Source organism: Phacochoerus africanus, chromosome 15, assembly GCF_016906955.1.
Source record: "Phacochoerus africanus isolate WHEZ1 chromosome 15, ROS_Pafr_v1, whole genome shotgun sequence".
Lineage (NCBI taxonomy): Eukaryota > Metazoa > Chordata > Mammalia > Artiodactyla > Suidae > Phacochoerus > Phacochoerus africanus.
Window position 1 is genome coordinate 109,131,337 of NC_062558.1, and position 9,404 is coordinate 109,140,740.

The 9,404-nt window shown below is 44.4% G+C and overlaps 1 protein-coding gene across 2 annotated transcripts; it reads right to left on the reverse strand.

Annotated features, from left to right (window-relative positions):
* Positions 1 to 3,096: 3,096 nt before the first annotated feature.
* EXOSC1 (exosome component 1) lies at positions 3,097 to 9,386 on the reverse strand. Of its 2 annotated transcripts, XM_047761621.1 has the most exons (8): positions 9,303 to 9,386; positions 9,063 to 9,178; positions 7,974 to 8,048; positions 6,417 to 6,505; positions 5,196 to 5,229; positions 4,332 to 4,382; positions 4,114 to 4,198; positions 3,097 to 3,523 (listed from the first exon to the last, which is right to left on the reverse strand). In XM_047761621.1, exons 1-8 carry the CDS (start codon positions 9,331 to 9,333, stop codon positions 3,417 to 3,419), a joined length of 588 nt encoding a protein of 195 aa, XP_047617577.1. In that variant the 5' UTR covers positions 9,334 to 9,386; the 3' UTR covers positions 3,097 to 3,416. The 2 variants fall into 2 exon arrangements, with proteins under 2 accessions (XP_047617577.1, XP_047617578.1); XM_047761622.1 differs by lacking the exons at positions 7,974 to 8,048; positions 9,063 to 9,178; positions 9,303 to 9,386 and having other exon boundaries at positions 5,189 to 5,229; positions 6,417 to 6,462.
* Positions 9,387 to 9,404: the final 18 nt, after the last annotated feature.

Genomic DNA, 9,404 nt, shown 5'->3' on the forward strand with positions numbered 1-9,404 from the left:
CACAGCTCATGGAAGCACTGGATCCTTAACCCACTGAAACCCGCACCCTCATGGATACTAGTTGGATTGTTATTGCTGAGCCATGACAGGAAGTCCCATTATGCCTTCTTTAGAGTACAGTAAAGGCTTGTTAACTAGATTTTAAAAAGCTAATCTGGAGTTCCTGCCGTGGCCCAATGGCATCTATCTCTGCCAGGATACAGGTTTGATCCCTGGCCCAGCAGGGTGGGTTAAAGGATCTGGCGTTGGAGTTCCCATCGTGGCTCAGTGGTTAACGAATCCGACTAGGAACCATGAGGTTGCAGGTTCGATCCCTGGCCTTGGTCAGTGGGTTAAGGATCTGGCGTTGCCACGAGCTGTGGTGTAGGTCGCAGACTCGGCTCAGATTCCATGTTGCTGTGGCGCAGGCCGGCGGTTACAGCTCTGATTAGACCCCTAGTCTGGGAACCTCCATATGCTGTAGGTGCGGCCCTAGAAAAGACAGATAAAAAAAAAAAAAAAAAAAGGATCTGGCATTGCTACACCTGTGGCCTAGTCACGGGACAGCCAAAAAAGAAGAAAAAAAAGCTAATTCTTTTCTGGGCTGTGGTGTGCAGCAGCTTGATGTGGGGTCTCAGTTCCCAGACCAGGGGTGGACCTGGGGCTGCCATAGTGAAAGTGCTGAGGCCTAGGAACTTGACCATGCCGGGGGTGCGGCAAAAAAACAATAGAATCCTGCCCTAAAAGCTCAGGCTACAGGGGAGACTGGTATGTAACTTACTTGTAACACAGTATTGAATGGCTAAAGGTGAGAAAATCTAACCTGGTATTTGCAGGTTAGATCTAACCTGGTATTTGCAGCAGATCAGAGAAAGCTATTACCCATTTATTTCAAATGTTTTTCTTCTTCCTTTAGGACTGGACCTGTGGTACATGGAAATTTGCAGGCTAGGGATCCAGTCGGAGCCTACACCAAAGCTCACAGCAATGCTGGATCCTTAACCCACTGAGCGAGACCAGGGATCGAACCCAAATCCTCATGGATACTAGTTGGGTTTGTAACCTGCTGAGCCACAATGGGAACTTTCGAAGTTGTTTATACTTATTTACTTTTTTTGCTTTTTAGGGCCGCATATGGAGGTTCCCAAGCTAGGGGTCTAATCAGAGCTACAGCTGCAGGCCTATGCCATAGCCACAGCAATGCCAGATCCGAACCATGTCTGTGACCTACACCACAGCTCACGGCAACGCTGGATCCTTAACCCACCGAACAAGATCAGGGATGGGAAACAACCCTCAATCCCAAAAGTTGGTCCATGCATGTCAAAGACTCAAGTTCACCCCTTCAACTTTAGCTAATTCTGCCAAGCACCTTTTTGCCCATGGATACAGTGCTAAGCTTGAGCTTTAGGATCACAGCAGTAGTTCTCATCTCTTTGGCACACTGTCCATCAGAAGCCATCAAAAGCCACGTTGCATTCATGCGTAGCATCATTCCAAAAGCTGACCCGTAGCCTTGCAAAGGATTTACTTATTTTTATTCTTTTTTCTTTTTGGCCACACTCGTGGCATGTGGAAGTTCCTGGGCCAGGGACTGAACGTGAGCCACAGCAGTGACAAAGCCAGATCCTCAACTGTTAGGCTGCCAGGAACTCCAAATGTGCATATTCTTTTACTCAGCATTCCACTGCTAAGAATCTGTTTTGCAAAAGCATCATAGGCATGCACAAATATATATGGTGTAAAGATTTTCTCCACAGCATTGTCTGTAGAGGAAAAATCTATAAGGTTTCAAAATAGCTATCAACAAGAGACATTATATAAACGACATTGAAGGATCTAGATAAGGTCCTAGCACTTAGTAGATACTTGATAGAAGGCAATGAAATAGAGAATAATAATATTGGCGAGTACAATGCACTTTTATACATGTCTTCCTCACAATCCTATGAGGTCATAATTCCAGATGAGAAACAAACTTAAATAAAAATCATCTGTTCAAGTATCAGTGTCTACATCCTGATTGTTCTAGTACAATACATTAATATTTTGCAAAATGTCATCTTGGGGGAAACTGGGACCTCTGTATTATTTCTTAAAACTGCATGTGGACTTACAAATGTCAATAAAATTTTCAGTTAAAAAACCCCCAAAGAATCTATAACCTGGCTCAAGGCTGGCAGCTAGAGGATAGCAATCCAGGCAGGTTGACTCCAAAGCTCATTCCATTCTCATCACACACAGAAGATAAGGGCTGCCACATCTCAAGAAGTGACATCTCACAATTCACCTTTCTTTTTTTTCTTTCTTTCTTTGCTTTTTTAGAGCCATACCCTCTGCAATATGGAAGTTTCTAGGCCAGGGGTCCAATCAGAGCTACAGCTGCTGGCCTACACCACAGCCACAGCAACTCGGGATCTGAGCGGCATCTGTGACCTACACCACAGTTCATGGCAACTAGGGATCCTTAACCCACTAAGCGTGGCCCAGGTTCATCAAGCACTGAGCCACGAAGGGAACTCCGATTCACCTTTCCCTTCATTCTCCCTGCAACCTCTCCGTGCTGCAGCTCACCCTTTTCTTGTCTGCAAACTTCTATGCTCATTTCCGCCTCTCCACTTTGTTTAGGCTTCTCTCTCTGCTTTGACATCACTTCACTTATCTTAGTTCTTTAATCCCTTTTACTCCATGTCACAAATCCTTTCCCAGCCACTTGACATGATACTGCTCCGTCCCTCTTCTCCATTAAGATTTAACAGTCATTTCCTAGATTATCCACTATATTGATAATACTCTATTTACCAAATTACTTTCAGAATTACTCACATCTACCTAAAGCACCCGTATGTGCCCATAATTTTCACCGAACCATCATCTCTCTAAATGCGGGAATGCAGATAAAGTGCCTGACCTAGTGCCCGGGACACAGCCGGTATTCAATAAGCAAAAGTATGGAGAACATAAAAAACACAAAAAAGACTGGTGATCAGGCATCTTCTAGAGCAAGAAGGCACATAACACTTATCAGTTAATGGGTCCACCAGGTAAGACCCTGCTCTAAATGTCATGACACTGTTTAGAATCCTTTCCCTACTCAAGACAACAGAAACCATAAAATCCTTTACGTAAAAATGTTTTCTTTGTCACAGCAAAAAATACATATTTATAAGACTGTCAGAAAGAATAGGCTATTTTCAACATCACACAGTTTGTTTGCTGGTGCCTCCAGAAGAGAAATGTTAACACTTGAGAGAATGAAGTCCGCTTATTCACAAGAAAAATGTTCCAGCTACAGAATAAGTTTCTGGCAGATTTATCTAGAGGTGGCTGCTGGCCAAACCCAGGTGCCTGAATAAAGACCACAGCATCCTGCTGTCACGTTCATACATGTAGTCTTGGAAACAGCTTACCCCCTCCTCGGGGTAAAGTGTGGCTTCTTAGGTCTGCAAGAATTCGGGTTGTACTCGTGCCACTTTCCGGAATTCTTTAGTGTGGGTCTTTGGGCACTGCATCTCACACCAGCTGATGGGAACCATCTGGACACCTGGAAGGGAAAAGCTGGTGTTAGAGCTGAGACCTCAGGGATCTGCTTGAGCCCCTTCTCTTTTCAGCTGGGTAAGAACTGAACTGTCACCAAGTTGCATAGTGAACCTTACCTCATACAGAAAAATAACCTTGTTTATTTCACTGACTTATGGAGTAAGTGACCCTTTCACTTAGATTAGATGAGGAGGAATAATTCTTTTGGGGGGGGCACACTCGAGGCATATGGAAGTTCCCAGGGTAGGGGTCCAATTGGAACTACAGCTGCTGGCCTACACCAGCCACAGCAACGCCAGATCCGAGCCACATCTGCGACCTACACCATAGCTCATGGCAACGCCAGATCTTTAGCCCACTGAGCGAGGCCAGGGATTGAACCCGTAACTTCATGGTTCCTAGTTGGATTCGTTTCCGCCGTATCACCCCTGGGGACTCCAGAGGAGGAATAATTCTGATCTCAGTAGTAAGTCCCTACACTCACATTACGTCCCAGATAATTAAAAAACAAGGGAAACGAGGGAAAACAACGGATTAACCCCAAAGCCTAGCTCCCAGGGAAAGGGAAGCACGTGGAGGTGTGGACAAACTCACCTGATTCACTGTGGGCCACCACCACTCCCAGCTCGTTTTCGGCAGTGGTCAGGAGGTAGTGGGACTGCGCGTCACCTAGAGAGATCTAGTCACGTCACACTGGTAAAGGAGAATAAAGGCTTCTATAAGTCTGCCCTCCCAGAGCCACCTGAGTGGTTTCCCTACTTCCATTTCTTCTTTTGACAAAAGACCAGAAATCTGCAGAAAATAAAGGATACGACTTTGGCCAATACGATGTCCCCTGGGCGGAAACTCTTATAAATTTCAACCTGTGAAAAAAAGAACCGGAGCGTTAAGGGAAAGCTCCCAGTCAGGTCTACATGACACTATCAACCAACCCCTCTGGCAGAGCCACTCTCTTTCCAATCCCCAAGGGTTGAAATTTGTTACTCGAGTCAATCAACAACTTTGAGTGCTTCTGTGGCATCATCACATAAAGATTTTGAACTCAGTAACCTGATCAGGAATCTGACCTGGACACAAGGTACTACAGTTGCTCTGACAGGGTCCAGGGTTAAGTCTGAGCAATGAATAAAGACCTGGCTTCAAAGGCAAAGAGTAAGCCAGAGCCCTTCTGGTCAACAAAGTGAAAAAAAAAAAAAAAAAAAACATGAAGAGGAAAGGGACAGTAAGGTGAATTCCACTTTCCAATAGGGAACACCTTGAAATTCCCTGGACTCGGAGTTGCCGTCGTGGCTCAGTGGTTAACGAATCCAACCAGGAACCATGAGGTTGCGGGTTCAATCCCTGGACTTGCACAGCGGGTTAAGGATCCGGCGTTGCTGTGAGCTGTGGTGGAGGTTGCAGACACGGCTTGGATCCTGCGTTGCTATGGCTCTGGCGTAGGCCTGAGGCTACAGCTCCAATTAGACCCCTAGCCTGGAAACCTCCATATGCCATGGGAGTGGCCGAAGAAATGGCAAAAAGACAAAAAAAATAAAAAAATTTAAAAATAAATAAATAAATAAAATAAAATTCCCTGGACTCTACGTTCCCACAGATTTTGAAACCCATTGTAATAACTTAAAAGAAACTGAAATTCTTAATGCCTGGGGGGGTGGGGGGAAGAATCAACCAACAACCTTGTCTTTTTCAGTAGCTCGGACATCTTCTTTCCTATTAAAAAAAAATTAAAAGAAAGATTAATTACTTGCAAGAAAGAATTATCCTGCAACTTCTAGCTATAAGAGCAGAGAGACCAAGTCTAACTGGGACCCAGCTGCCACCCAGAGGAGGAACGCGAGGTAACCTCAGTCTTCACCCGGAGAAAACCACATTTCCCATTCTTGGACCATATAGTGCAGCTACAGCAAAGCGAATCATCTTTGGCAGGAAGGACTAAGGAACTTTGCTGCCTTAGGAGAGCTTGAACCAAAGCACCACAAAACCACATAGAACCAAGGGTAGAAAGAGCCTTGGATGTTAAATTATCTAGCTCCCAGGAACTGTTAGTCCCGTTTCAAAGAACTAATAGGAAAACAAAATATAGCATTGCATTCATTAACCTTTTTATTGTCTTATAATCCTTGGGTTTAAAATTAAGTTTAAATTTAAAATTTAAAATTAAAATTAATTTAAAATTAAATTAACTATATTAAATTGAAGAAAGAAAGGTACTTCCTAAAATTTTTTCTACTTTCATAGGAATCATCCCCACAAGGCTAATCCCCAGCTTAGCTCTATTCATTTTATATTTTTAACTAATTTATTTTTGGCCAAGCCCTTGGCCTGTGGAAGTTCCTGGGGCCAGGGGTCAAACCCAAGCTGTAGCAGTGACAACTTGGGATCCTTAACCTGCTGTGCTACAGCAAAACTCCTCTTTTTTATTTTCTATTTTTTGTTTTTCTTTCTTTTTAGCGCCACACCTATGGCATATGGAAACTCCTAGGTTGGGGTTGAATTGGAGCTGCAGCTGCCAGCCTACACCACAGCCACAGCAACACCAGATCTGAGCCGAATCTGCGACCTATACCACAGCTCATGGTAATGCTAGATCCTTAACCCACTGAACAAGGCCAGGGATCGAACCTGCATCCTCATGGATATTAGTCAGGTTCATTACCCTGAGCCACAACAGGAACTCCTCTTTTTGTTTTATTTAAATACTATCTCGTTAATATTTTCTTTTTGTCCTAACACATACAACATTTTCTCTGGATACTACTTGGGGAGAACCAATGCACAGAGACGAGAGAAGTAGGCATGAATAAGGATTCTAATTGTTCTTAAAAATTCCAGTCTCCATTCTATCTTAATCTCATTCCAAGTACTGCAGCTAATATGAAGACAAAAATACTTCTTACCGGATAGTTCCTCGAAAAGAGTTCTTAAGTGGTGTGGACCCCACATACAGAATGTGTACTTTGGCAAAGCGTGAATTGATGCTAGAGACCTGGAATAGAGAAAATTGCAGCATTAGGCATTCCAGTATTAGTAGCTGTCAGCTCAAGGAGGCATGATAAACTAGGAATTACCAGGATTTTAGTCCAAGGCAACTCTACTAAGTGTAGAATTTTTTGTTTTGTTTTGTTTTGTTTTTTGCCTTTTTAGGGCCACAGTGGCAGCATATGGAGGTTCCCAGGCTAGGGGTCCAATCTGAGCTGTAGCTGCAGGCCTACACCACAGCCACAGCAATGTCAGATCTGAGCCATGTCTGCAACCTACATCACAGCTCATGGCAACGCCGGATCTTTAACCCCCTGAGTGAGGCCAGGGATGGAACCCGCAACCTCATGGTTCCTAGTTGGATGTTTCTGCTGCACCATGATGGGAACTCCTAAGTACAGAAGTTAAGACAAATTAACTGCTACTTATTTATCCCCGGATAAGTGATTACATAAAATGAAACAAGAGCCACTCTGGCCACCTAACAGTTACTGTGGGAATCAAATGAAATAATACGGTACAGGAGTTCCCGTTGTGGCGCAGTGGTTAACGAATCTGACTAGGAACCATGAGGTTGCGGGTTCGGTCCCTGCCCTTGCTCAGTGGGTTAACGATCCAGAGTTGCCGTGAGCTGTGGTGTAGGTTGCAGACGCGGCTCGGATCCTGCGTTGCTGTGGCTCTGGCGTAGGCTGGCGGCCACAGCTCCGATTAGACCCCTAGCCTGGGAACCTCCATATGCCACAGGAGCGGCCCAAGAAATAGCAAAAAGACAAAAAAAAAAAGAGAAGATGTGGTACATATATACAATGGAATACTACTCAGCCACAAAAAAGAATGAAAGAATCCATTTACAGCAATGTGGATGGATCTTGAAATGATCGTACTAAATAAGTCAAAAACAGAAAGACAAATACATGATATTACTTATATACGATATCTAAAATATGACACAAATGAACTTATTTATGAAACAGAAACAGACTCACAGACATAAAGAACAGACCTGTGGTTGCCAAGGATGAGGGGGCACTGAGGGAGAGAGGGATTGGGAGTTTGGGATTAGCAGATGCCAACTATAATAGACAGAAGGAATAAACAAGAAGGTCCTACTGTACAGCACAGGAAACTATATTTAATATTTTGTGCTAAATCATAATAGAAAAGAACATGAAAAAAAAAAAAAAGCTTCTTTATCACCCTTTGGTGCCCCTGTTTCCCAGTCAAAAGTAAAACTACATACTCAGGGAACCAGCTCTGTAAAAGAACCATGCAAGCTTGAACTGGACCGCATTGATCATTATCCTAGAAATCTCTAGACTAGCACAAGCCGGGAAAACCTTCTGTGATGATAGATTTTAATTTATTTAAACGGCCACATATGGCTACTGGTTACCATACTGGACAGTGCTATTTTACAATGATCATGATTTCAGCATTGGATGGTACCCTAAGCAGGGAGTTTAGGATGAACTTACCTTACAGGTCACAATAGCTCCCACATCTGGCAATAATTGGGAATCCGTTTCTCTCATCACAGATATGACAGGAAGCTACAGCGAGAACAATAAAACATGAGTATCCTGCCTAAGCCTTCAGTAAAGGTATTTGTGGCTTGACAGTAATATGGATATGCCTCGGGCCACAGTTGACACAAGGACAGGTGGACTAGATTCTTTTGTAGCCCAGAGCAGAAAGCCTTAGAAATTTTAGGACAGGGAGGGAGTGGGATGGACTGGTAGCTGGGGGTTAGTAGATGCAAACTATTACATTTAGAATGGATAAGCAATGAGGTCCTGCTGTATAGCACAGGGAACTATATACAATCACTTGTGATAGAACATGATAGAAGAAAATATGAGAAAAAAATGTATATGTATGTATGACTAGGTCACTGCAGCACAGCAAAAATTGACGAATACTGACAGTTGACTATACTTTAATAAAAAAAGACTTAAAAAAAGAAATTTTAGAACATAGGAGAGCCAAGGGGCCACAGGAAGAATGCTGCTGGAAGGCATAATCCAATCATTTCAGATGAGTTCCTGCAGAATGAGTTAATTCCAGAGATCAGACCCACCCAAGCCACAGCAGCATCCTAAGCCACTGAATCACAAGAGAACTTCCAAAATTCTTTTTATTAGTGGTGTTTAGGAGGGCTTATATGAGAAAGTGGTACCAGTGGGGCTATCTGAAAGTTAGGTAGGAATTAAATAGGCTAAGGGAGGAGTTTTCTTGTGGTTGAGTGGATTAAGGATCTCACGTTGTCACTGCAGTGGCTGGGGTCACTGCTGTGGCGGGGATTCCATCCCTGGCCCAGGAATCTCCACATGCTCCAGGTGCGGCCCCCTCAAAATAAACAAACACAGGATAAGAAAGAGAGGAGCGTGTTCCAGACAGACGGCTGTGTACAAAGACTCTGTGGCTCACTGGGGACTCTGAGACCAACTCCTTCTACTGAACGAGGATCTCGAATCGCGCCCGCAGGGCCCTTGCCTAAGGATCGTGACATCAAAAGCAGCATGAGAAAGGCAGAAACCGAGGAGAGAGGAAACCAGCCCCTTTACCGCGCCATTCTCGCTGCTCTTCGTCAGGCAGCCAGCAAGCGACGAAAAGATGTAGCCGTGCCGGGTGTAGGTGCCGCTGCCGGGGCTTCCCTCCTCCAAATTACACAGACGTTCGCCTGCGCAAAAAAAAAAAACCCAAAAAACCCGCTGCATCAGCCACAGGACCGCAGAAACTGTTGGTCGTCCGGCCTTCCTGCCTTTGCCTCTGCCCAGGATTCCCTCTGGGAACCGCAGACTTACCGGGGATGCAATACCTCACAGGTGGTGCCATGACTGCCTCTGTCCGAAGTCCGAAGGAAAATGAGGTCGACTGCTCATTGGCCAACATCCAGGTGTGCACTC

Coding starts and splice junctions, on each gene's coding strand:
- EXOSC1 (XM_047761621.1), bottom strand. CDS start 9,333: ATGGCACCACCTGTGAGGTATTGCATCCCCG. Junction 8,049..9,062: donor AGAGCAGCGAGAATGGCGCG/GTAAAGGGGCTG, acceptor TTCTCGCTGTAG/CTTCCTGTCATATCTGTGAT. Junction 6,506..7,973: donor GAGCTATTGTGACCTGTAAG/GTAAGTTCATCC, acceptor TCTCTATTCCAG/GTCTCTAGCATCAATTCACG.